At 43.3% G+C, this 27,265-nt stretch overlaps 2 protein-coding genes across 2 annotated transcripts in view; both read right to left on the bottom strand.

Annotated features, from left to right (window-relative positions):
* Nucleotides 1-4,060: 4,060 nt before the first annotated feature.
* The window catches only part of LOC133250776 (heterogeneous nuclear ribonucleoproteins A2/B1-like), a 25,871-nt gene continuing 2,666 nt past the window's right edge, over nt 4,061-27,265 (bottom strand). Inside the window, exons 2-3 of the mRNA XM_061422405.1 lie at nt 7,675-7,806; nt 4,061-5,598 (exon numbers count right to left, since the gene is read on the bottom strand). Coding sequence (XP_061278389.1) covers nt 4,527-5,399 — 873 coding nt within the window. The 5' untranslated portion in view covers nt 5,400-5,598; nt 7,675-7,806 and the 3' untranslated portion in view covers nt 4,061-4,526. The remainder of the gene's footprint in view (nt 5,599-7,674; nt 7,807-27,265) is intronic.
* Nucleotides 16,613-18,055, bottom strand: LOC133251983 (olfactory receptor 2Z1). Its single transcript, XM_061424752.1, has one exon. It carries the CDS (start codon nt 17,864-17,866, stop codon nt 16,934-16,936), a length of 933 nt encoding a protein of 310 aa, XP_061280736.1. The 5' UTR covers nt 17,867-18,055; the 3' UTR covers nt 16,613-16,933.

The raw sequence follows: 27,265 nt of genomic DNA, 5'->3' as shown, positions 1-27,265 counted from the left end.
GGTCCAGAAGGCAGTGGAGGAAGTGGAGGTTGAGAGGGCAAAGCTCATATTGAGCTTCTTCCTGTTTGCCATGGGCTTCCCTTGTGGCTCAGCTGGTAAAGAATCCGCCTGCAGTTCAGGAGACCTGGGTTCAATCCCTGCGTTGGGGAGATCCCCTGGAGAAGGGAAAGGCTACCCACTCCAGTATTCTGGCCTGGAGAATTCCATGGACTGTATAGTCCATGGGGTCGAAAAGAGCCAGACATGACTGAGCAACTTTCACTCACTGTCTAAATAGCGGAGGATGAGAGCCCAGAGGTAACAGGACAGCTTCGGGTGAATTGTCTCAGCCATGAGTAAACATGCAGTGATGTGGCAGAAGACACCAGAGCAGCTGCAGAGCCATTGGTGAGTGGAGTGGATTATTTAAGAACATTACCTGCCTGCAGAGGAAAAACTATATAGAAAATGCCTTTGAGACTGTTTCTTAGCTTAATTATTTTTTTCTAGTGGTCTTTGTCAGAGTGTAGAAGCATCCTTATTTTGATCATGTGAAAACTTTTGCAAGATTTTTCTCAGATATTGAAAAGCTGTTAGCCAGGAGTATGTTGTAATGAGGCATAACATTGTTCCTTAAATTTTAGAGGGTAGTTAGAAAGCAGGTATACATTTATGATTCAATAAAATAATTCTGAAGAAAAATACAGTTGTTTGTCCTCTTTGATTTATACTTTTTTGTACTTTTAATTTTTTTCATAAAAATTTTTTTCTGATTTCATGAGATATCATTGACACACCATTGACATACAGTACTATATATGTTTCGGCTTCCCCCATGGCTCAGTGGTAAAGAATCTGCCTGCAATGCAGGAGTTGCAGGAGATGTTGGTTCAATCTTAAGTCAGGAAGATCCCCTGGAGGAGGGCTGGGCAACCTACTCCAGTATTCTTGCCTGAAGAATCCCATGAACAGAGGAACCTGGTGGGCTACAGTCCCTAAGGTCACAAAAGAGTTGGACAAAATTTAGTGACTAAACAACAAATACAGATAATCATTTTTATGACTTTTCTCAAAGCTAAAATCTTAGAATACTTTCAATTTCATTTTAACTTTCCTGGCTTTTCTATTACTGCTGTCATGCATTTTAATTCTACATATATTTTAATCTCCATGACATATTTCTTGAACTGTTTATAAGCCAAAATTCATTGATATTTATTTTAAATTCTCTTTTGTTGACTCTATTCTTTCCTGCATCCCTAGTGTTTAATTTGGAATTATTGTCCTTTGGACTTAATAACACTGTCTAGTACTTTGTCCAATTCAAGGCTACTAACAATGAAATGCTTCACTTTAAGTTTTTCAGACATCTTTATTTTGGACCATTTTGATGCTAGGTATAGAATTTTGTCTTGACATGAGATTTATTTTAGCACTTTAAAAAGGTTCTCGGGACTTTCCTGGTGGTCCACTGGTTAAGAATCCATTTTCCCGGGACTTCCCTGGTGGCTCAATGGTAAAGAATCCTCCTGCCAGTGCAGGAGATATGGGTTTGATCCATGATCTAGGAAGATCCTACATGCCTCAGAGCAACTAAGCTGGTGCACCACATCTATTGAGCCTGTGCTCTTGAGCCTATGCTCCAAAACGAGAAGCTACTGCAGTGAGAAGCCCAAGCACCGCAACTACAGAGTAGCCCCCATTCGCTGCATCTAGAGAAAAACCCACACAGCAATGAAGACCCAGCATAACCAGAAATAAATAAATAAAATTATATAAGAAAAGGAATCCACCCTCCAACACAGGTTAGATCCCTGGTCAGGGAACTAAGATCCCATATACCACAGGTCAGCTAAGCCTCTGGGCTGCAGCTACTGCTCTTGCACTCTAGAGCTCATGATCTGTAACAAGAGAAGCCCATTGCACTGCAACCAGAAGCCCATGGAGGGCAGCAAGAGAAGCCCACATGCTGCCCCTGGAGGTAAGCCCATGTGAAGACCCAGTACAGCCAAAAAAAAAAAAAGAGAGAAATTAAAATATTTTCTAAAATAAAAAGGTTCTGTATTGCTATCTATCTTAGTTTTTATTTATGTCTAGGCATCACCAATTAGCCTCTGTATTCTCTAAAATGTCTAAAATCTTTTTACATTAACTTTGGCATTGAGACCATAGTGTATCTCATTCTTTCCCCTGTGTTTTTGTTTTTGTTTTGTTTTATTTTTTGCTCAAAGGACGTTGAGTTACTTACATCTGTGGGTTGATGTATTTCATCCATTTGGAACATGCTTGCATGTATTTTCACTTGTGATATCAATTCCTCCCCACCTTCTCTCTAGTCCACTCTTCATCACTTCCCACTTATCTTTTAGCTCTGTCTTGTCTATTTTTCACTCTGTGCTTTTGTTTGACTGTTTGCTCTTGAACTGTCTTGAAGCTTACTAAATCAGTCTTATCTTGGAATCAAAACCTTCTTAGTTACTTAATTCCTTAATATCAGTTATAATTTAAATGCCTTCTTCCACAGATTTAATTTTTTTTATTTTATTTTTTATTTTTTTTTATTTTTATTTTTTAACTGGCTCCGCTGCAGGTAGTACACGCGGGCCCCGTTGGGGACGTGTCCGTACATCTGCACCAGGTCCAGGAAGTTCTGCAGCATGCCCTTCACTGTCTCGGGCATCTCAGAGAGGAGTAGACCCTCCATCACCCAGTAGGAGTCCCAGTAGTAGAACTCCACAAAGCGCCCACCAGGCACAATGAAGGGGTGTCTTGAGTAGATCAGCGAGAACTGCTCGGGGTGGCTGAGGACCTCTGGCTTCACCTGGAGTCAGGAGAGAGGACATGGGCACCCTGGGCCCGTGTGGAGCGGAGGCTGGTGGCCCTGCAGCCCGGGCTTGGGCTCCGGTTCTGGCACTGCTCAGCCGTGTGACCTTGGTCCAGGCCTGGGCCATGGGGAGTCTGGTCTGCTGGCCCCCACGTGCCGGCCTCTAGAATCCAGCAAGAGCAGCGGTGTGCAGGAGCCTGGACCCCCTCAGCCCGGCACCCCAGTGCTCACCACACAGCAGCCAGGATTAGCAGCCAGCTGGTGGCAGTTTCCTCTGGCTCCCAGTGCCCCCTGAATCTCTGTGGCCACCGTGAAGCCAGGCCCAGAGGCTCAGGGCCTCCAGTTCTGGCCCAGGTGTGGATGAAACTCCAACAGGTCCATCTAGTCAAGGCCATGGTTTTTCCAGTGGTCATGTATGGATGTGAGAGTTGGACTGTGAAGAAGCCTGAGCGTCAAAGAACTGATGCTTTTGAACTGTGGTGTTGGAGAAGACTCTTGAGAGTCCCTTGGACTGCAAGGAGTTCCAGCCAGTCCATTCTAAAGGAGATCAGTCCTGGGTGTTCTTTGGAAGGACTGATGCTGAAGCTGAAACTCCAGTACTTTGGCCACCTCATGCGAAGAGTTGACTCATTGGGAAAGACTCTGATGCTGGGAGGGATTGAGGGCAGGAGGAGAAGGGGATCACAGAGGATGAGATGGCTGGATGGCATCACTGACTCAATGGACGTGAGTCTGAGTGAACTCCGGGAGTTGGTGATGGACAGGGAGGCCTGGCGTGCTTCGATTCATGGAGTCGCAAAGAGTCGGACATGACTACTTGACTGAACTGAACTGATGCCACCTGGGAAGCTGCTAAAAATAAACAGTAAATTAAATAGTATATATCAATAATACCTCATAAAGTAGAAAAAAATTACTTAAAGATAAAAATTTTAAAGTGAAAAAGTTATAAATGAAAAAGGACAAATTACAACTGCTTTTCTTTTAGAATTATTTTATTAAATCATAAAAGTACAACTGCTTCTTAACTCTACAGACAGTTTTATTTTTATTTTTTTTTCAAGTTTAATATATTTTTATTTTTCCAATAAAAGGAACAACATTCTGTCTATTGTGCTGATTCTGGCTAATAGTTTCAAAACTTTGAGAAAAAAACATTTTAAAGGTTTCACATGTCACCTGAAACTTACACATTTAACATTATCAAAGAAGGAATACTTCTACACTCACTAGAAATAAACAGTTAAGAAGCTAGGAAACTGTCTCAAAGTCAGTTTTTTTCACAATTTTTCCTCCACAGGAAGGTAATGTTCTTAAATAATCCAGTCCATTCACAAAAATGACTCTTTGAATCTGCTCTGAGGTCTTCTGACACATCACTAAATATTTATTCATGGCTGAGATAAGAGTTTTCTTAATGTCCTTATTTCAAGAACCTGAAACTGTTCTGTTATGTCTGGGCTCTCATCCTCTGCTATTCAGACAGTGAAGCCCAGGGCAAACAGGAAGAAGCTCAATATCCACTTCCGCCTCCATAACCCCCACTTCCTCCATTGCCGCCTGGGCCATAATTTCCTCCACCGTATGGGGCCACTATGTTCCTGCCAACACCAAAGATTCCATTCCTCATTGGACCATAATTAGAAGGTTGCTGGTCGTAATTTCCAAAATTATTGCCATAACCACCTCCAGAGAATTCCCACTGGTTGCCATACCCAGGACCTCAACCAGCATATTCTCCACCTCCTCCTCCATAACAAGGGTAACCTCCAAAATTCCCACCTCCATAACAAGGGTAACCTCCAAAATTCCCACCTCCAGGTCCTCCTCCATACCCATGACAGCCATCCCTAGATCCGGGACCATTTCCATATCCATCAGCTTCTCCTCTAAATTTAGTTCCTGGCCCTCGTCCAAAATTTCCACCCCCATTAGAAGAAACACTAAAACCAAAAGGGCCTCCTTTTCTACTTCTAGGACCTTGAATTTCCTTCATTTCCTGTCTCGACAAAGCCTTCCCAACTTCTGCACGATGACCGTTGATGGCATGGTATTTCTGCAACATTATCTTATCCACGGGATCATAGTCATCAAAAGTCACAAATCCAAAGCCTCTTTTCTTGCCTGACTGCCTATCTGTAATGATCTCAATGGCATCGATTTTTCCGTATTTCTCAAAGTACTCTCTAAGATGATGCTCCTCGGTATCTTCCTTAATTCCACCAACGAACAGCTTCTTCACATTGACAAGCGACCCCTGTTTTTCAGACTTCTCTCTCGCAACAGCACGTTTGGGGTCAACCACTCTCCCATCAATGGAATGAGGTCTGGCTGCCATGGCTGCATCCACCTCAGCCACGGAGGAGAAAGTAACAAAACCAAACCCTCTTGATTTTTGACTGGCAAGGCCCCTTATGACCACACAGTCTGTGAGTTCTCCCCACTGCTGGTAGTAATTCTTCAGACTTTCTTCTGTGGTTTCAGAGCTCAAGCCACCAATGAAGAGTTTACGGATTTGTTCGTTTTCTTTCTTTTCCCTCTTCACAGGAACAGATTTCACAGTTTTCTCCATTGCCCGTTCATTCGCTGCAGCCATATTTCCAGTAGCAGAGGTTAACGCGAGATCTCGCGGGATGAACAGAGACCCAGCAGGTCTCTACTGCGGGGTGAGGCCCTCTACTGCTCCAGGAACGGCAGGTCTAGGAACCTCCACAGGGAGTCGGTGATGTGGCTCAGACCTCCAGAGCCGCTGCCTCTGGAGCCTTCGAATCAGTCTTGAGCACCTTTCAATGCTCCTGCAAAACACCATTTAACAGAGTGACCTTTCCTGATCCAGTCATTAAGATTAATATTGCACTTTCCCTATTAATGTTTCCAATTTTGAATTGTATGTATAGTATCCAGACTTCCCGGGTGGTGCTAGTAAAGAACCTGCCTGCCAATGCAGGTTAGATGTAATCGATCCCTGGGTCGGGAAGATCCCCTGGAGAAGGGCATGGCAATCCATTCCAGTTTTCTTGCCTGGAGAATCCCATGGGCAGAGGAACCTGGCAGGCTGCAGTCCATGGGTTCACAAACTTAGCACGCAGGCACATCATCTCTTTATCTTGATTTTCTCACTAAGTTGGATGCCCAATGAAGGGAAGAGTAATGTGGACTTTAGCAGTTTACACTGACAGACTCACTTATTCACTTTGCCCTTAGACTGGGCTCAGATATATTTTTTGAAAAAGACTGTTCAAACTCAAAAAAGTACTTTCTAAACTTTTCTAATAAATTCACTCAACTTCAGTTATATGGTGATAAAAATCTCTTTTGTGGTAGACTGTCTAATTGGCACTAGGGCTTCTAATCCTTTCTCTATGTAATCCATTTAACCTCTAATCACAATAATCTGGTTAACATGTAAACCTAATCAGCACACCCTTTCATTTAAATCCATCATCTCTGTCTTCAGAAAATATTTTTAAAGGGAGAAACTAAAATTTTTATTTTATTTCTGTTGTCCTGCCATAATTATTAACACTATCCCTGAACATTGATCTAGAAGTCCCAAGTTTGGAGGGAAAATTATTTGATCATCCCATTTACAGAGCATCTATTGGGAGGACTAATGCTGAAACTGAAGCTCCAATCCTTTGGCCACCTGATCTAAAGAAAAATTGAAAAGACCCTGATGCTTGGAAAGATTGAAGGCAGGAGAGGAAGGGGATGACAGAGCATGAGATGGTTGGATGGCATCACCAACTCAGTGGACACGAATTAGAACAAACTCTGGAAGATAGTGAAGGACAGGGGAGCCTGGCATGCTGCAGTCCATGGGATGGCAAAGAGTTAGACATGATTTAGCCACCGAACAACAATTATATGCCACATTGTACTAAAACCCTTGAGTTTAAATTAAAGTCACTGCCCCAGTTTATTTGAATCCTAATGAGTAAAAAGGGTTATAGACTAAAGAATATCTACTATTGTGGGGATTCTCCAGGCAAGAATACTGGAATAGGTTGCCATGCTCTCCTCCAGGGCGTCTTCCCAACCCAGCGATTGAACCCAGATCTCCCACATTGCATGAAGGCTCTTTACAGTCTGAGCCACCAGGGTAGCACAAGAATACTGGAGTGGGTAGCCTATCCCTTCGCCAGGGGAACCTCCTGACCCAGGAGTCTAACGGTGGTCTCCTGCATTACAGGTGGATTCTTTACCAGCTGAGCTACCTGAGAAGCCCATATCTACTATAGTTTCAGGTATAATTAAGTATTGTGAGCATCAATAAAGCCAACAGAGAGACAGAGAAAGAAGGAGATATGGAGGAAGAGAGGTAAGAAGGGAGAAAAAATTAATGACAATTGTTGATGAAGAAATTGCGGAAGGCCAAACTGATGACCTATTTGAAGCAATAGGTTCAAATAGTTCTTGAAGCAAAGAACTGAATTTTTTTAAAGAAAGGAAGGAAAACTAAACACATAGTGTGTAAAACAACTTCTCAGAGAGACCTATTTAAAGAACACAGACAAATACTTCTACTTCATAGTGATTTTGTTTTTAAAAAAAATATATATGTACAACCTGGGATTTCCCTGGTGGTCCAGTGGTTAAGACTCCAAGCTTCCACTGCATGGGGTTTGATCCCTGGTCTAGGAACTAAGATCCCACATGCCAAGAAAAAAATCTGGGCTACTATCCTAAAAAATCTTCAGACTCAAAAATATACGAAATCTTCAGTATTCCTAACACTAACACCAAGGAAATAACTTTCAACAAGGTAACTTCTTTAAGAGCTATTGTCTGCCAACTTAAAAAGACTTTGCAAAAAAAAACAAGTATATACATGAACACTCTCTTGCAATCAAGAGAGATTCCACACTCACCAGAAGAGGCCTGCTTGGAACTCTGGTCTATGCAGGATTCCCTGTCTTCCAAGTGCTGTCCTCTGACCACTCTGGAGATGCAGAAAGCCTGTGACTTGGTGGAAAGTACAGGAACTTCTGCTTCTGATTCTCCTTTTATAGGGGAAGAGAGTGGACAACCCAATCAGGGGACAACCCAATCCAGACGACACACCCCTCCCTCTCATCAAAAGCTTTGAAGAGATTTATGAAACTTTATCCACAAAGTTGAGAATTTGAGGCTATTGACACTGTCAGATACTCTTGTAAATGAAAAAAATGTAATACATTTGTGTCTGGGAGTGCTGTTGGCAGTTTCTACCAACATTTTTAACATTTACTCTCAGTCAGGATACATTCTACAAAAAAAAATTATTTCTATACACAGAAATATCCATCAGATCAGGTCAGATCAGTCGCTCAGTCTGATCTGATGGCTCAGTGTCTGATTCTTTGCAACCCCATGAATCGCAGCACGCCAGGCCTCCCTGTCCATCACCATCTCCTGAGTTCACTCAGACTCATGTCCATCGAGTCGGTGATGCCATCCAGCCATCTCATCCTCTGTCATCCCCTTTTCCTCCTGCCCCCAATCCCTCCCAGCATCAGAGTCTTTTCCTATGAGTCAGCTCTTTGCTGAGGTGGCCAAAGTACTGGAGTTTCAGCTTTAGCATCATTCCTTCCAAAGAACACCCAGGGCTGATCTCCCTTGGAATGGACTGGCTGGATCTCCTTGCAGTCCAAGGGACTGAAATATCCATAAGCTTATGTTTTAACACAATAAAGTAGAGGCTGTTTAAATGTTTATCAGTAAAAGTCCAAATCTTTATTAAAAATCTATAAAGTCTATGCCAATAGCCATTCCAAAGAAATCAGTGTTTTGTGCATTTGCTAAGTCGCTTCAGTCATGTCTGACTTTTGGGACCCTGTGGACTGCAGCCCACCAGGCTCCTCTGTCCATGGGATTCTCCAGGCAAGAACACTGGAGTGGACTGCCATGCCCTCCTCCGGGGGATTTACCCCACCCAGGGATCAAACCCACCTCTCTTACATTTCCTGAAAGGCAGGTTCTTTCCCACTAGAGCCACCTGGGAAGCCCTTTAAATAGTCTCTTAACTATCTTTATTTCACTGACTGTGATTTAACTTTTTCTTCATTCTGATGTGGACTACATTTTGAAATAATTTCAATTTCTTTGGTAAATAGAAATAGTATAGAAACCAATTTCCTCTCTGTTTACTTTCTTTAACGTGTGTTTTAAAATATTTAAAATTACAGACCTATGTACACTACCATGTGTGAAATAGATAGCTAGTGGGAAGTTGCTGTATAGCACAGGGAGCTCAGCCCGGTGCTCTATGATGACCTAGCAAGCTGGGATGGGAGGAGCAGGAGGGAGGCTCAAGAAGCAAAGGATATATGTATGCTTAAGGTTGATTCATGTTGTTGTACAGCAGAAACTAATTCAAAACTGTAAAGCAATTATACACCTATAAAATTTTTTTAATTTAAAATTATATAATCAGTTATACCCCCAACAATGTGCAGAAAGTAATCATGAGTGAACATTAAGCTGCAGCCATGTATCAGTCCTTCCACAAGAATGTATTTTGTTGTTTCGTTGCTAAGTTGTGTCCAACTCCTTTGCGACCCCATGGACTGTAGCCTGCCAGATTCCTCTGTCCATTAGGATTTCCCAAGAAGAAAGCTAGAGTAGATTGCCATTTTCTTCTCCAGGAGATCTTACCAACTCCGGGATCAAACTCAGGTCTCCTATATTGCAGGCAGATTCTTTACCCATCTGAGCCACCAGGGAAGCCCAGAAGAGTTTAAAAAATAAAAATAAATTAAAACATAAAATCACCTAGGTCATTTTGATATTTGGCAAAACTAATACAATTTGTAAAGTTTAAAAATAAAATTAAATTAAAAAAATCACCTAGGTCACCTTGTTCTGTTTCTATTGGTGTTGAGTGGATAATACAACATGTGATGTTTAATTATAGGGAGAAACATGACTGGGCTAGGGAATGCCCAGTTAGCAGGTTGTGTATTAATTCTGAGTGTGTTCCTGAAGATATTTCTAGAAGACATTAGCATTTGATTCCATAGACTAAGTTAAGAGACCCCACCCTCCCCAGTGTGGCGGAGGATAGTGGGCAGGTGGAGGCGGGGTGTCATCCACTCTGCTGAGGGCCAAATGGATCAAAAAAGCGAAGGAAGGGTGAATCCATTCTCTTTTCTTGAACTGGGATGTCCACCTTTTCCTTCCCTTGGACTCAGAGCTCAGGCCTTCAGACTTGAACTGAATTTTACTACTGGCTTTCTGCTTCTCCAGCTTGCAGGTAATGCTGCCAAAATCTTGCCTTTCTGTGCACTGATGCCAAGTGGAAAGATGAAGACAGTTATGAAGGAGAAAAAAAGAGTGGCTTTATTCCTTTGCCAGGCAAAGAGGGACCAGAGTAGGCTAGCGCCTCAAGAACTGCACCCCCTCAATGGGGAATAGGGAGAGGTCTTATAGTCTGGGCTCTTGGTCAGGGGTAGGTGATAAGGATCAAGGCAGTGAGTGACAGGCTTGCATTCTGCTGGGTTAGTGGTGAGGTAAGTAGGAGTCTGTGGTGCTCGAGAAGACTCTTGAGAGTCCCTTGGACAGCAAGAAAATCAAACCAGTCAATCCTCAAAGAAATTAACCATGAATATTCAGTGGAAGGACTGATGCTGAAGCTGAAGCTCCAATACTTTGGCTACCTTATGCAAAGAACTGACTCACTGGAAAAGACCCTGATGCTGGGAAAGATTGAAGGTAAAAGAAGGGGGCAGCAGAGGATGAGATGGTTAAATAGCATCACTGACTCAGTGGGTATGAGTTGGAGCAAACTCTGGGAGATAGTGGAGGACAGAGGAGACTGGCGTGCTACAGCCCATGGGCTGGCAAAGAGTTGGACACGACTTAGTGACTGAACAACAACACAAGACCTTGCTCTAAGGTCGCTCTTGACCATTTCTCCCGGTCTTGCATTCCCACCCTTCCCTAATTAACAACTGCTTGAATCTGCCCACTGGGGCTCAGGGAAGGTCATGGGGGCTAAATGAAGGCTGTTTCCTGTAGTCGAAGAAATGGGGGACATGGAAAGGCTTTGTGCCCTGGAGTCCCATAGACCCCTGCTCAGTATCAGACTCAGAAACCAGACTGCAAGGTTTCTCACTTTCATAACTAGGTGAGTGAATTTCTAAATAAGTCTCCTCTTCAATATACTTTATATCCTATTGGTAGTCCCGTGGCTAAGAGTCCATGTTCCCAATGCAGGGGGCCTGGGTTCTATCTCTGGTCAGGGAACTAGATCCCACTTGCTGCAACCAAGAACCCCTGTGCCACAACTAAGACCCAGTACAGCCAAATCAATTTAAAAAACAAGATAAAGTCCAAAAAAAGTGCACCTGGAAGGAATTTACAATGCATAGGAGCCTCCCTCAAACCCCGGAAGGAGACAATCCACTCCCCACCAAGAGTTTATGTACATGAACACATGAAAAAACACTTAAATGTGAATAAATGCTCATACTTAAACTATCTCCCTCCCTCCGTCTCTCTCTGTCTTACTGTTGATCACAGCATTTATTTCTATATGATGTTATGAACTCTTTGCTCTACTTACCATTTCCTTTCACTAAGGAAATAGGAGCGGCACTGTTTAATTCTGGACCACAAGTTCTATACCAGCACTTTGCACATAGTAGGTGCTTTGCAAAACAGGTGACCAAATTTTTTTTCTCCAAATTGAGACACATTGGGGAATAAAGAAGGCAGTGTTATTAGGGCAGGACAACAGGATAAATATCTGCCAAAGACAAAAATGAAAAGGACCGAAAAGTTCAAGTAAATGATCAGTTTTGCATTTTAAACAGATCATTGTGATTAGAATCTCGAAATTGGATTATGTGGAAAAAAGATTTGAAATCTAAGCTGTAATTCCTAGTTTATTGCAGTATATCATTCAAAATGTGATATCTTTACCTAAGTGTATGCTGTATTATGTCTCAGCTGGTAAAGAATCCACTTGCCAGTGCAGGAGACACAGGAAACGTGGGTTCCATCCCTGAGTTGGGAAGATCCCTGGAGAAGGGCATGGCAACCCACTCCAGTATTCTTGCCTGGAGAATCCCATGAACAGAGGAGCCTGGTGGGCTACAGTCCAGAGGGTCACAAAGAGACATGACTGAGTGACTAACGTTTTCGCTTTAGGATGCTGCAGGTGGGTAATGGTGTGCTCAAAAGCTCAGTAGTGTCAGACTCCGTGATCTCACGGACTGTGGCCCCCCAGGCTCCTCTGTCCATGGGATTCTCTGGGTAAGAATACCGGAGTGGGTTGTCATTTCCTTCTCCAGAGGATATTCTTGACTCAGGGATGGAATCCGAGTCTCTTATGTCTCCTGCATTGGCAGGCAGATTCTTTACCTCTAGCGCTATCTGGGAAACCTGCAATCTGAAGGTCAGAGAACTAGCTGGTTTAGATCAGGATGTTCATGACAACATTTGCTATGGAGCTTGGTTAATTCCAGAGATTCTTGTCCTGTGACCTTGGTACAAAGTTCCACACCTGTGACTGTGGTATAGGGCTCCACACCAACTTCACAGAGGAAGAAACGAGACCATGACACAGGCCAAGCAGAAAACTGGCTGAAGCCCTAGACACTCAGGAAGACTGACCAGAGCTTCCCTGGTGGTCCAGGGGTAACCAATCCATCTGCCAATGCATAAGTAGGTTCAATCCCTGGTCCAGGAAGATCTCACATACCTCAGAGCAACTAAGCCCATGCACCGCAACTACTGAGCCTGTGCTCTAGATCCTGTGCTCCACGAGAGAAACCAACACAGTGAGAAACCCAAGCACTGAAACTAGAGAGTAGCCCTGGCTCTTCGCAACTGGAGAAAAGCCTGAGCAGCAATAAAGACCCAGTACAGCCAAAAGTAAGTAAATAAAATTATTTTTTTAAAAAAAAGGAAAAGAAGACTGATCAGCTGCATATTCCAGAGATCAGTGACTAGAATACCTTTCCAGGCTGACAGTGAGTTCAGGTGACAGCCAAAGGGAGGAGACCTTGGAGAACAAGAGAACGCGAGGACTCCTACTTGCAGCCACGAAGGTGAAAGTCCTTTGGATTTTACAAATGCCTTAACAACAATTCCACCAAGTAGTTCAGGTGAAAGTCTGGACCAACCTAAGGATGGGTAGGTGTGTGCACACCAGCCCTGACACCCCCGGTGGTGTCCATATCAGCTATAAAGGAGTCCAGGAACCAGCTGGGATCTCTCACAGCCTGTCTGCAAGAAACAAGTAACCTCTGAAGATAGCAAGAGTCAGATGCACATGGTAAGAAGTAAGAGGAGAGACTGACTCTGGCCTTGAGGGCCAATAGGATTGCCAGGGAGGAAGAGAGAGGAACCAAGAAAGAGCCCTGAAAACACAATGAGACAGGCTACATTGGTGCCAAAGAAAAGGAGAGTGTGGTGGTCCTTGAGAAAGACAGACTTGACTTTCACCCGCATGTCTTTGCAGTATCTATCATGGTCTTCCCTTTTCATGGTAAATCTCAATATTTATTTACCATAATCTTTCTTCATTTTATGTTAAAGTCTACAAGACAGTTGGGCTCAGGAATTACTTAGTGTTTTGAACTTACATTCTAAATGTCTTATCAATAGACAAATGGAGGAGGGATGGGATGGAGGCTCAAGAGGGAGGGGATATATGTATGCTTATGGCTGTTGTATGGCAGAAACCAACACAACATTTTAAAGCAATTATACTTCAATTAAAAATCTAAAAATATTTTTAAATAGATGAATGGATAAAGAGGATGTGGTATGTACATAAAATGGAATATTACTCAGCAACAAAAAAATTAAATCTTGCCATTTGCAACAATACAGATGAATCAGGACAGTATTATGCTAAGTGAAATAAGTCAGACAGAGAAAGACAAATACCGTATAATCTGACTGATACGTGGGATCTAAAAACAAACAAAACAGATACAGAGCAAACTGGCGGTTGCCAGAGGGAGGGGGGTTGGGGGTTGGGCAAACTAGGTGAAGGGGATTAAGAAATACAAACTTCTGTTTATCAAATAAATAGGTCATGGGGATATAATATACAGCACAAGAGATACAGTCATTAACACTAATAATTTTGGAGAGTGAGAGAACTTACTGAACTTCTTACGGCGATCATTTTGCAGTGTATTTGATTGTTGGATCACTATATTGTACACCTAAAACTAACATACTATTATACATGATCTATAGTTCAATTTTAACAGTATGCATATATAGGGAATCTAGAAAGAAGGTATTGATGAATCCATTTGCAGGGCAGCAATGGAGACGCAGACATGGAGAACAGGCTTGTGAACACAGTGGGGGAAGGAGAGGATGGGGAAAATTGAGAGAGGAGCATGGAAACATGTGCATTACCATACGTAAAACAGATGGCCAGTGGGAATTTTCTGTGTGCTGCAGGGAGTTCAACCCAGTGCTCTGTGACTACCTAGAGGGGTGGGATGGGGTAGGAGATGGGAGGGACCTTCCAGAGGGAAAGGACATGTTTATACCTATGACTGATTCATGTAGATGTAGGGCAGAAACCAGTACAATATTGTAAAGCAATTATCCTCTAATTGAAAGTAATTTTAAAAAATACATTAATGGACTTCCCTGGCAGTCCAGTGGTTAAGACTTTGCTTTCCAATGCAGGGGCTCAGATTCGATCCCTGGTTGGGAAGCTAAGATCCCACATTCCTCATGGCCTAAAAAAGCAAAACATAAAACAGAAGTAGTCTTGTAACAAATTCAATAAAGACTTTAAAGATGGTCCACATCAAACAAATAAATAAAGTATATTAAAACAAGAAACCAGTTTTCACCAACAAGTCTTTTAATGTTTCTTAAACACTCTGAAAAAAATGGCCCCCCAAATACATAGAATTATTATATTGAAATCACTGGAAAATACATAATACATTCAGTGCAGTTCAGTCACTCAGTCGTGTCCAACTCTTTGTGACCCCATGAACCGCAGCACACCAGGCCTCCCTGTCCATCACAAACTCCCGGAGTCCACTCAAACCCATGTCCATTGAGTTGGTAATGCCATCCAGCCATCTCATCCTCTGTTGTCCCCTTCTCCTCCTGCCCCCAATCCCTCCCAGCATCAGGGTCTTTTCCAATGAGTCAACTCTTTGCACGAGGTGGCCAAAGTATTGGAGTTTCAGCTTCAGCATCAGTCCTTCCAATGAACACCCAGGACTGATCTCCTTTAGAATGGACTGGTTGGATCTCCTTGCAGTCCAAGGGACTCTCAAGAGTCTTCTCCAACACCACAGTTCAAAAGCATCAATTCTTCAGTGCTCAACTTTCTTCACAGTCCAGCTCTCACATCCATACATGACCACTGGAAAAACCATAGCCTTGACTATACGGACATTTGTTGGCAAAGTAATGTCTCTGCTTTTCAAAATGCTATCTAGGTTGGTCATAACTTTCCTCCCAAGGAGTAAGCAACTTTTAATTTCATGGCTGCAATCACCATCTACAGTGATTTTGGAGCCCAAAAATAAAGTCTGACACTGTTTCCACTGTTTCCCCATCTTTTTCCTATGAAGTGATGGGACCAGATGCCATGATCTTCGTTTTCTGAATGTTGAGCTTTAAGCCAACTTTTCCACTCTCCTCTTTCACTTTCATCAAGAGACTTTTTAGTTCCTCTTCACTTTCTGCCATAAGAGTGGTGTCATCTGCATATCTGAGGTTAGTGATATTTCTCCCGGCAATCTGGATTCCAGCTTGTGCTTCTTCCAGCCCAGCGTTTCTCATGATGTATTCTGCATAGAAGTAAAATAAGCAGGGTGACAATATACAGCCTTGACGTACTCCTTTTCCTCTTTGGAACCAGTCTGTTGTTCCACGTCCAGTTTTAACTGTTGCTTCCTGACCTGCATATAGGTTTCTCAAGAGGCAGATCATTGAGAAGAAATATTTCACCGAAAACATTTTTTAACTCATGCAAAGTATTTAACTTAATTTTAAAAATGAAGAATCTTTTTAAAAGAACAAAAGAATATCAAGGAAAGCAGGAAGAAATAAAGAGAAAAGCAAATATTATTTCTTTAGGAAATATATAGTTTTAAATCTATTTTTTAAAAATCAAGCACTTATTTTAGTTATCTAACCAAGGGCAAAATAAAGTTTGGATGTCTAATGAACATGAAGCAGACTAATGATTTATGTTCAATATTTACACTTTGGCTTTTTTTGTTTCAGTTGCTCTTGTTTACAGCTGTTTTCAAGGCTGGGCTTAAGAGCAAAGATGGAGTTTCTTTTTAGGGTTCCAAATGAAACACTCCATATTTCATTTGTTAAGGAGATATGCATGGTTTTTCCATCTTTATACATATACACACACACCTATGGCAGGTAACAGGTCACTGCTTAGCAGTCAAATAGCACAATAGTTTGGCATCAGAACATCATGGGTTCAAGCCCCAGCTGTGCCACTTCCTGGAAGTTTGACCACTGATGACTTATTTTCCCTTTTTGAGTCTTTTTTCTTACACATAACACATCATAGTCACTACATCTCAAAAGCTGTCATGAGGACAAAATAACATTTACTCAGTAGATCAATTGGTCAAAAACGTTAATTATTACTAGTATAATTATCAATTCAATAACAAGGAAATTTCAAGTTTACAAAGTAGGGTCTTCCATTCATGCATGTGTGTTAGTCACTCAGTCGTGTCAGACTCTTTGTGACCCCATGAACTGTAGCCTGCCAGGCTTCTCATGAAGTCTGCAGGTAAGAATACTGGAGTGTGTAACCATTCTCTTCTCCAGGGTGTCTTCCCGACCCAGGGATGGAACCTGAGTCTCCTGCATTGCAGGCAATTTCTTTACCGTCTGAGCCATGAATGGAAGTCCCCCTTCTATTCATGTAAATAGTGCTAAAAATAGGGCAAGAATACACTAAAAGTATATTTCTTTTTAATACAGGACTGCTACTATTGCTTTCCACAAGTCCATGCGAGAAAACATGAACCCAACTCCTCAAGGGATGGGAAGAAGCTGGGCAGACACTTAGCCTTGGATCTAAGGCCTTAGCAGCTGCACCATAAATTGGTACTTGGGTGAGATGGGTGGAATGGAGGACCACTAAGATCACACCCGCAGCTCCCTCTGTGACTATCACTTTGCCCTGAGCCCAGGTCTGCGGAGAACTTTGACCAAAGCCATCCACACTTCCCGGTTCCTCAGGCTGTATATGAGGGGGTTGAGTGTGGGGGTGATAAGGCTGTAGAACAGGGAGACCATGTTGTCCTGGTGTGGGCTGTGGTAGGCACCCGGGACCATGTACATGAACACGGCTGCTCCATAGAAGAGTCCCACTGCTGTGATGTGTGAAGAGCAGGTGGTGAAGGCCTTGTGGTGGGCCTCCTCTGAGCGCATACGTAGAACAGCCCCCAACACGTGGCCATAGGAAGTGGCAATGAGGGAAAGGGGAAGCACCAGGATCAGCACTCCCGAGGTGGACAGCGCCAGTTCATAGGTGGAGGTGTCCGCACAGGAGAGCTTCAGCAGCACAGGAACCTCACAAAAGAAGTGGTCCACGGTGTGCGAGGCACAGTAGGGGAAGTGCAGAGTGATGGAGGTCTGGATGCAGGCATTGAGCACACCCGCCAGCCAGGAGGAGATCACCATGAGCAGGCACATCTGGCGCCTCATGAGCAGAGAATACTGCAGCGGGTGGCACACAGCCACATAACGGTCATAGGACATGAGGGCCAACAGGATGCCCTCAGCCACACCCATCAGCGTGAGGAAGAATATCTGAGCTGCACAACCCCCAAAGGAGATGGAACCTTCTCCTTGCAGAAAGTCTGAGGCCATCTTGGGGATGGTGACCAGGGGGAAGCCAACATCAAACAGGGAGAGCTGACTGAGCAGAAAATACATCGGTGTGTGGAGCCGGGAGTCCACGAAGATCAGGAAGAGCAGAGTGGTGTTGCCCAGAAGCCCCATGATAAACATGACAGCCACCAGGAAGAACAGTAGCTGAGGTGACCCTGAGCGGCTGAAGAGCCCCACCAGAATGAAGTCAGAAGCCACTGACTGATTCATATCTGTCGTATTTTACACAACATACTTTTGCTGCAAGAAGAACTGGAGATCCATGGCAAGAAGCCCAAGTGGGGGCTGGTATGTACGTCTCATCCCACGTGCCAATGGCTATTGATTGGTAAAGGCTGCCTGGAGTGCCATCTTGAGAACTATGAGGTCACAGCTAAGATTAATAGGTAGAAAAAGGCATGATTGATTAGTAATGTCTGTCACAGGCATAGGATGGGAAAACCATAACTGGAACCTCTGAATGAGATACTTGGCCACACGTTGATCAAGAGCTACCTACTTACTCTTTTTTTTTTTTAATAATAGCAATTTAGTTTTTCCCCTTTTTTAAATGGGCTTCCCTGGTGGCTCAGATGGTAAAGCGTCTGCCTGCAATGCAGGAGACCCGGTTTCAATTCCTCTGTCAGGAAGACCCCCTGGAGAAGGAAATGGTAATCCACTCCTGCACTCTTGCCTGGAAAATCCCATGGATGGAGGAGCCTGGTAGGCTGCAAGTCCATGGGGTCGTGAAGAATCAGACACAACTGAGGGACTTCACTTTCACTTTTTTTAAACATTAATTTTTATTGGAGTATAGTTGCTTTCAGCAGTAAAACAATCTGCCTGCCTCGAAGGAGACATGTAGAAGACTTGGGTTCAACTCCTGGGTTGGGAAGATTCCCTAGAGAAGGAATGGCAACCCTCTCCAGTATTCTAGCCTGGAGCATTCATGGACTGAGGAGCCTGGTGGGCTACAGTCCGTGGGATCAAAAGAGTTAGACATGACTGAGTGACTCACACACACACACATAGTTGCTTTACAAAGTTGTGTTCCCACTGACTCTTGCAGTCCCAATTTCATGGCCCAAGTCAAAGAACACAACCCCAGTAGAATGTCTCAATACCCCTCATCCGAGTGGTGCTGGGGCCAAAGCAGAAGTAATATTCCAAAAGGACTGGTAAATAGATGGAGTTGAATCAACAAACCAAGCAAGAAAACAGAGAAAGATCTGGGTCCAGTAGCCTGGATGAGAATCTGGATTAAAGAGAAATCTGATGAGCAAGCACTGGGATCAAATTGATGGTCTGGGGACTTCCCTGGCAGTCCAGTCTAAAATTATATTAAATAAATCCTGGGAATATCTCACTATTTCCACAGCTTCATAAAGAAAAACTTAAAAACTAATCCTTAACAATCCTTAACAATTTTCTGCCAATGTGGAACCAATCAATTACCTTAGTCACCAATTTTACCAGTCCCAGCTGGTAAAATGTCAAGGGCTATTTAAGAGTCAAAATGAACCTAGTCTTGCTCTGTTCACTCACTATGCTCATCTTGAGAGGAGCTGACACCAACTGAGCACTGACTGTATAGTGGGTATCTGGCTATTTCACAATTAACACTTCAATATGCCAATACTTTGGCCAGCTGATTTGAAGAGTCGACTCATTGGAAAAGAGTCTGATGCTGGGAAAGATCAAAGGCAAAAGGAGAAGAGGGTGGCAGAGGATGAGATGAGATGGTTAGATAGCATTACCAACTCAATGGACGTGAATCTGATCAAACTCTGGGAGACAGTGAAGGACAGGGGAGCCTGGAGTGCTGCAGTCCATGGGATCACAAAGAGTCAGACATGGCTTCAGTTCAGTTCAGTTCAGTCACTCAGTCATGTCCAACTCTTTGAGATCCCATGAACCGCAGCATGCCAGGCCTCCCTGTCCATCACTGACTCCTGGAATCCCCCCAAACCCATGTCCATTGAGTCGGTGATGCCATCCAACCATCTAATCCTCTGTCGTTCCCTTCTCCTGCCCTCAATCTTTCCCAGCATCAGGGTCTTTTCAAATTAGTCAGCCCTTCACATTAGGTGGCCAAAGTATTGGAGCTTCAGCTTCAGCATCAGTCCTTCCAATGAACACCCAGGACTGATCTCCTTTAGGATGGACTGGTTGGATCTCCTTGCAGTCCAAGGGACTCTCAAGAGTCTTCTCCAACACCACAGTTCAAAAGCATCAATTCTTCGGCACTCAGCTTTCTTCATAGTCCAAATCTCACATCCATACATGGCCACTGGAAAAACCATAGCCTTGACTAGACGGACCTTTGTCAACAAAAAATGTCTCTGCTTTTCAATATGCTGTCTAGGTTGGTCATAACCTTCCTTCCAAGGAGTAAGCACCTTTTAATTTCATGGCTGCAATCACTATCTGCAGTGATTTTGGAGCCCAGAAAAATAAAGTCTGACACTGTTTCCACTGTTTCTCCATATATTTGCCAAAAGTAATGGGACTGGATGCCATGATCTTAGTTTTCTGAATGTTGAGCTTTAAGCCAACTTTTCCACTCTCCTCTTTCACTTTCATCAAGAGGCTCTTTAGTTCTTCATTTTCTGCCATAAGGGTGGTGCCATCTGCATATCTGAGGTTATTGATATTTATCCCAGAAATCTTGATTCCAGGTTGTGCTTCCTCCAGCCCAGCGTTCCTCATGATGTACTCTGCATAGTAGTTAAATAAGCAGGCTGACAATATACAGCCTTGATGTACTCCTTTTCCTCTTTGGAACCAGTCTGTTGTTCCATATCCAGTCCTAACTGTAGCTTCCTGACCTGCATATAGGTTTCTCAAGAAGCAGGTCAGGTGGTCTGGTATTCCCATCTCTTTCAGAATTTTCCACAGTTTATTGTGATCCACAGTCAAAGGCTTTGGCATAGTAAATAAAGCAGAAATAGATGTTTTTCTGGAACTCTCTTGCTTTTTCAATTGACCCAGCAGATATTGGCAATTTGATCTCTGGTTCCTCTGCCTTTTCTAAAACCAGATTGAATGTCTTGAAGTTCACAGTTCACGTATTGCTGAAGCCTGGCTTGGAGAATTTTGAGCATTACTTTACAAGCATGTGAGATGAGTGCAATTGTGCAGTAGTTTGAGCATTCTTTGCCATTGCCTTTCTTTGGGATTGGAATGAAAACTGATCTTTTCCAGTCCTGTGGCCACTGCTGAGTTTTCCAAGTTTGCTGGCATATTGAATGCGGCACTTTCATTGCATTATCTTTTAGGATTTGAAATAGCTCAACAGGAATTCCATCACCTCCACTAGCTTTGTTCATAGTGATGCCTCGTAAGGCCCACTTGACTTCATATTCCAGGATGTCTGGCTCTAGGTGAGTGATCACACCATGTTGATTATCTGGGTCATTAAGATCTTTTTTGTACAGTTCTTCTGTGTATTCTTGCCACCTCTTCTTAATATCTTCTACTTCTGTTAGGTCCATACATTTATGTCCTTTATTGAGCCCATCTTTGCATGAAATGTTCCCTTGGTATCTCTAATTTTCTTGAGCTTTTCTGGAGCAGCCATGAAGAGATACCCCATGTCCAAGGTAAGAGAAACCCAGGTAAGATGGTAGGCACAGAGAGGGCATCCGAGGGCAGACGGACTGAAACCACAATCACAGACAACTAGCCAATCTGATCACATGGACCACAGCCTTGTCTAACTCGATGAAACTATGCCATGCCATGTGGGGCCACCCAAGATGGTCGGGTCATGGCTGAGAGGTCTGACAGAATTTGGTCCACTGGAAAAGGGAATGGCAAACCACTTCAGTATTCTTGCCTTGAGAACCTCATGAACAGTATGAAAAGGCAAAAGATAGGACACTGAAAGATGAACTCCCCAGGTTGGTATGTGACCAATATGTTACTAGAGATCAGTGGAGAAATAACTCCAGAAAGAATGAAGGGATGGAGCCAAAGCAAAAACAACACCCAATTGTGGATGGGACTGGTGATAGAAGCAAGATTTGATGCTGTAAAGAGCAATATTGCATAGGAACCTGGAATGTTAGGTCCATGAATCAAGGTAAATTGAAAATGGTCAAACAGTAGATGGCAAGAGTGAACATTGACATTCTAGGAATCAGCTAACTAAGATGGACTGGAATGGGTGAATTTAACTCAGATGGCCATTATATCTACTAATTTGAGCAGGAATCACTTAGAAGAAATAGAGTAGCCATCATAGTTAACAAAAGAGTCCGAAATGCAGTACTTGGATGTGATCTCAAAAACGACAGAATGATCTCTGTTCATTTCCAAGGCAAACCATTTAATATCACAGTAATCCAAGTCTATGACCCAACCAGTAATGCTGAAGAAGCTGAAGTTGAATGGTTCTATGAAGACCTAAAAGATCTTATAGAACTAACACCCAAAAAAGATGTCTTTTTCATTATAGGGGACTGGAATGCAAAAGTAGGAAGTCAAGAAACACCTGGAGTAACAGGCAAATTTGGCCTTGGAATACAGAATGAAGCAGAGCAAAGACTAATAGAGTTTTGCCAAGAGAACACACTGGTCATAGCAAACACCCTCTTCCAACAACACAAGAGAAGAATCTACACATGGACATCACCAGATGGTCAACACTGAAATCAGATTAAGGTGAGGGGTATCTCCTCACCACCACCTGACCTGCCTCTTGAGAAACCTGTATGCAGACCAGGAAGCAACAGTTAGAACTGGACATGGAACAACAGACTGGTTCCAAAGGAAAAGGAGTACATCAAGGCTGTATATTGTCACCCTGCTTATTTAAATTCTATGCAGAGTACATCATGAGAAACGCTGGGCTGGAGGAAGCACAAGCTGGAATCAAGATTGCCAGGAGAAATATCAATAACCTCAGGTATGCAGATGACACCACCCTTATGGCAGAAAGTGAAAAGGAACTAAAAAGCCTCTTGATGAAAGTGAAAGTGGAGAGTGAAAAAGTTGGCTTAAAGCTCAACATTCAGAAAACGAAGATCATGGCATCTGGTCCCATCACTTCATGGGAAATAGATGGGGAAACAGTGGAAACAGTGTCAGACTTTATTTTTTTGAGCTCCAAAATCACTGCAGATGGTGATTGCAGCCATGAAATTAAAAGACGCTTACTCCTTGGAAGAAAAGTTATGACCAACCTAGATAGCATATTGAAAAGCAGAGACATTACTTTGCCAACAAATGTCCGTATAGTCAAGGCTATGGTTTTTCCAGTGGTCATGTATGGATGTGGGAGTTGGACTGTGAAGAAAGCTGAGTGCCGAAGAATTGATGCTTTTGAACTGTGGTGTTGGAGAAGACTCTTGAGAGTCCCTTGGACTACAAGGAGATCCAATCAGTCCATTCTGAAGGACATCAGCCCTGGGATTTCTTTGGAAGGAATGATGCTAAAGTTGAAACTCTAGTACTTTGGCCACCTCATGCGAAGAGTTGACTCATTGGAAAAGACTCTGATGCTGGGAGGGATTGGGGGCAGGAGAAGGTGACGACAGAAGATGAGATGGCTGGATGGCATCACTGACTCAATGGATGTGAGACTGAATGAACTCCAGGAGTTGGTGATGGACAGGGAGGCCTGGCGTGCTGCGATTCATGGGGGTCGCAAAGAGTCAGACACGACTGAGCGACTGAACTGAACTAAACTGACAGTAGTCTAAATGGTAATTTTTATGTATTAAAATTATGTATTGGAAAAATCCTCATGCTGGGAAAGATTAAAAGCATCAGGAGGAGGGGACAACAGAGGATGAGATGGTTAGATAGCATCACAGACTCAATGGGTATGAATTGGAGCTAACTCCAGAAGATTGTGAAAGACAGGGAAGGAAGCCTGGTGTGCTGCAGTCCATAGGGCCTCAAAGAATCTGACACAATTGAGCAACTGAACAACAATATATATTTTATAACAATAAAAAAAGAAACACTGACTATAGGTCTTGCTGTTTTTCTGTATTTTTTGGATGAGAAGCAGATATTCAGAGAAGTCTGGTGACTCGTCCAGCAACAAGTAACAGAATCAAGATTTGAACAAAATAGGGATCCGATTCGGAGAAATGATGGCCACCCTCCAGTACTCACTGGAAAATCTCGGACCGAGGTGGTAGGCTGCAGTCCATAAGGTCGCTAAGAGTCGGACATGACTGAGCGACTTCACTTTTTTTTTTCACTTTCATGCATTGGAGAAATGGCAACCCACTCCAGTGTTCTTGCCTGGAGAATCCCAGGGACGGGGGAGCCTGGTGGGCTGCTGTCTATGGGGTCGCACAGAGTCGGACACGACTGAAGTGACTTAGCATAGCATAGCATAGCATAGCATAGCATAGGGATCCAATTCCAAAGTTCCCATTTTTCCCTTTGCATTCTACACACTCCTCCCAAGCACTGTAGTTATACATTTCGAATTTGTTATACACACTCACACACACTCAGTCCTGTGTGCCTACAAACTTACGTTTCCTTCCAGGATTCCCAGGTGGTCCCACTGTTGATGCATCTTTAAAGAGATGGGTTCTAAACCTCTGGGTTTTTGGAATCTCTAGCCTGAAGTTCTTTGGTGGCTGGAGACTCTGATTGTGATTCCCTTGTGTCCTAAGCTTTTGATAAACTCGTTCTCCTACAAAATCTCTTGGAAAAAAAAACATTTCCAACCTCCTCCAAGAGCTGGGCACAGCTAGCCAGGATTCACTCAAATCTGAGCTGGATTATCTTACTGTGACTCACAACATTGCTTCTCATTTGGGTCCAAGAGGATCTCCTTTGGCAAGTTTCCAAACTGTATATTACTCTTCCTTTCCCCATTTTCCTGCATGATACCAAAATTTTGATCTGGGGGGCCCTCTGCTGATGCTGAGTGACCTGGGGAAAGGGGCTGGCATTATTCACTTTCTGGTTGCCCTTAAAACTCTCACATCTCTCCACCATGACCAGGTAAGATCTGGACTCTTCATCCTCTTAATAATCAGAACCCTGTCACTGACATTGTTGATTTAATCCTCACATTCAATTACCCCTGCTCAACGATCCACAGCAGATCCTGTTCAATAAACAGTAGGTGAATGAACACATTCTGTGAGGGAAACACTATTGTGTTAGAACTAATGTTATTGACAAATGAGTTGAGAAACGGTGAGTGACTTAACTAATGTCACACAGCTGTTAAGAAAGCAGGCTAGGATTTGGAATCTGTCTTAAGGAGTCCAAATTCTGAGCACTCTCGACTCTGCATGTTGCCTCTTTCTTAGAGAAAAGGCTCCACTCTTCTGCCCAGGAGCTCAGAACTCAGAATTCCTCAGAGGAAGCACCCTTGTGGATGGCCAGTCCTCAGAAAGTGAGCTAAAGGTGCCCCCAACCCATGCCATACAAGTCATTCTGGCATTGGCTCTGAGACCATGGTCAGGTACCAGTGCTTGGCAGCTTCCAAGAGCTTTTCTAGAAGGTCAGCATGGGTTGACATTCAACATGGACTGCACATCAATAGAGATGACTTTCTGCTGTCTGGAGGACTGACCTTCTTGGGTTCATAACAACAAAGACAGACAGGGAATTAATAAGTATTCAATATAATAAGATAGCTGCCTGCCAGTTAGCGAATATCAAAGAAATAGACAAGAACCCATCTTTCCATTCAAGTACCTGTATTGACTCAAGCCAGTATATCCATGGAAAATTTCATCAGTTCTTTGGCTCCATCCCACCACTAATGCCTAACTCCTAAATCAAGCCTGCATCCCCAAGACCCCCAGAAGGCTGGCTGAGTTCCAAGTCCTCTGCCCCACTTACCAAGGTCTGTGTGTAGACTGAAGAACCTTATTCAACACCACATTTGCATGTCAACACCTTTCTTCCAGGATTGTCCCTGATAAAACCTCCCTGGATTCCCATGCCATGGGTTTCACCAGGGTTTCCTCTGTCTCTGCAGACTTAGATGTCATCATCTAGGAGCTGAGGCTCCAGAGAGCACTGTTGCATCATAAGTCCCTCTTGGTCTTTCTGCCAGAGGGAGAATGAGTTGCAGCAGAAGCCAAGAAGCCTGGCTATTTGGATTGTCCCTGGAGGATAATGGAAAAACATTCACTCATCTCAACCAAAGGCAGGATGGGCATCACTGATGTGGATCTTTGTATGTGACAGATATCCAAGCCCTTCTTTGAGCATCTAATGAGGAGGAAGGGGTGTGGCAATGCATTACTGCCAATGGGCCCCATGCTCAAAAGGAAAAAAGAAATTCTGAAGTCCAGGATATTTCCTCTGCATTAAATAATGAGACAATGATGGTAGGGGAACAGTCAGGAGACAGTTTTCCTGGGTCAGGAAATTCCTTCCTCTAAACTCCATTCTTGAGGGGCCTTTAAGACTCAGGAGATACAATGGTTTAGACATAGATGGTTCTAGTGTTGAGAGTTTATTGTGTGCCCATGGCCAGAGCTTAGGGTAAGGACAGAGATCAGAGAGCCAGGCCACCCGGATCACGGATGCTCACCACAAGAATTCACAGGAGTGGCCAAGACAGAGTGAGTTACTGTTAGGGGATGCACACTGACTGAAATCGCCCTCCCTGGCCAGGCACCATAGTAACCATTTGCATGAGTTGTTTTACGACAGGAGGTCCTGGTAAGGAACACGGAACTAATAAGCTACCACCAACTGGAAGAGTTCAGGAAATGTCAAAAGGAGACACCACATGTCCGACCACCTCCCAGCATCCTTCTCATTGGCATCCATCTTGGCTGAACAAGGCGTGCACCACCAGAAAGGACTCTGAGACAGAATGATTGGCTGAAGACAACCCGGAAACTAATCCCATCACCATAAAAGGGTTCCCTTACCCTACTGTTCTCCACCTGGGTGCCCTTTCCCAATAAAATCTCTTGCTTTGTCAGCACATGTGTCTCCTCAGACAATTTATTTCCAAGTGTTAGACAAGAGCCCAGTTTCGGGCCCTGGAAGGGGTCCCCCTTCCTACAACATTGCCAAGAGTGCTGCTTGAAACAAAGCTGAAAGGGATCAAAAGGTTCATTCTTCCAATAATAAAATAAACAAGTCGGGGGGTGCAATGTACAGAGTGGTGACTATGCTTAATAATATTGTATTGCATGTTTGAAAGTTGCTTAGAGAGTAGATCTTTTAATTTTTTTTAATTTATTTGGCTGTGCTGGGTCTTATTGTGGCATGTGGGATCTAGCTCCCTGACCAGGGATCTAGCTGCCCTGCATTGAGAGCACAGTCTTAGCCACTGGACCAACAGGGAAGTCCCTAAGAGAGTGCATCCTAAAAGTTCTCATCATGAAGGGAAAAAAATGTGTAACTATGTATGGAGACAGATGTGAATTAGATTCATTGTGGTGAGCATTTTGCAATATATACAAATAATGAATCATATTGAACACTTGAAGGAATGTTTTGCCAAAAGTTTTCACTTTGTCTCAGGTTCAAAGGATTTGTTAACAAAATAAGCCTCTTATTATATACAAATAAATAATACAGGTATTTATCAGAGAATTATCTAGCTTACTTTCAACATACTAACATTAAAAGAAAAGAGAAGTAGAAAGAACAGAGACTACATCACCAAATTGGATTTTG

Source organism: Bos javanicus, chromosome 7, assembly GCF_032452875.1.
Source record: "Bos javanicus breed banteng chromosome 7, ARS-OSU_banteng_1.0, whole genome shotgun sequence".
Taxonomy (NCBI): Eukaryota; Metazoa; Chordata; class Mammalia; order Artiodactyla; family Bovidae; genus Bos; species Bos javanicus.
The sequence above is the reverse complement of the archived record's forward strand: the minus strand, read 5'-3'. Positions and strand labels throughout refer to the sequence as shown.

Coding starts and splice junctions, on each gene's coding strand:
- LOC133251983 (XM_061424752.1), bottom strand. CDS start 17,866: ATGAATCAGTCAGTGGCTTCTGACTTCATTCTGGTGGGGCTCTTCAGC.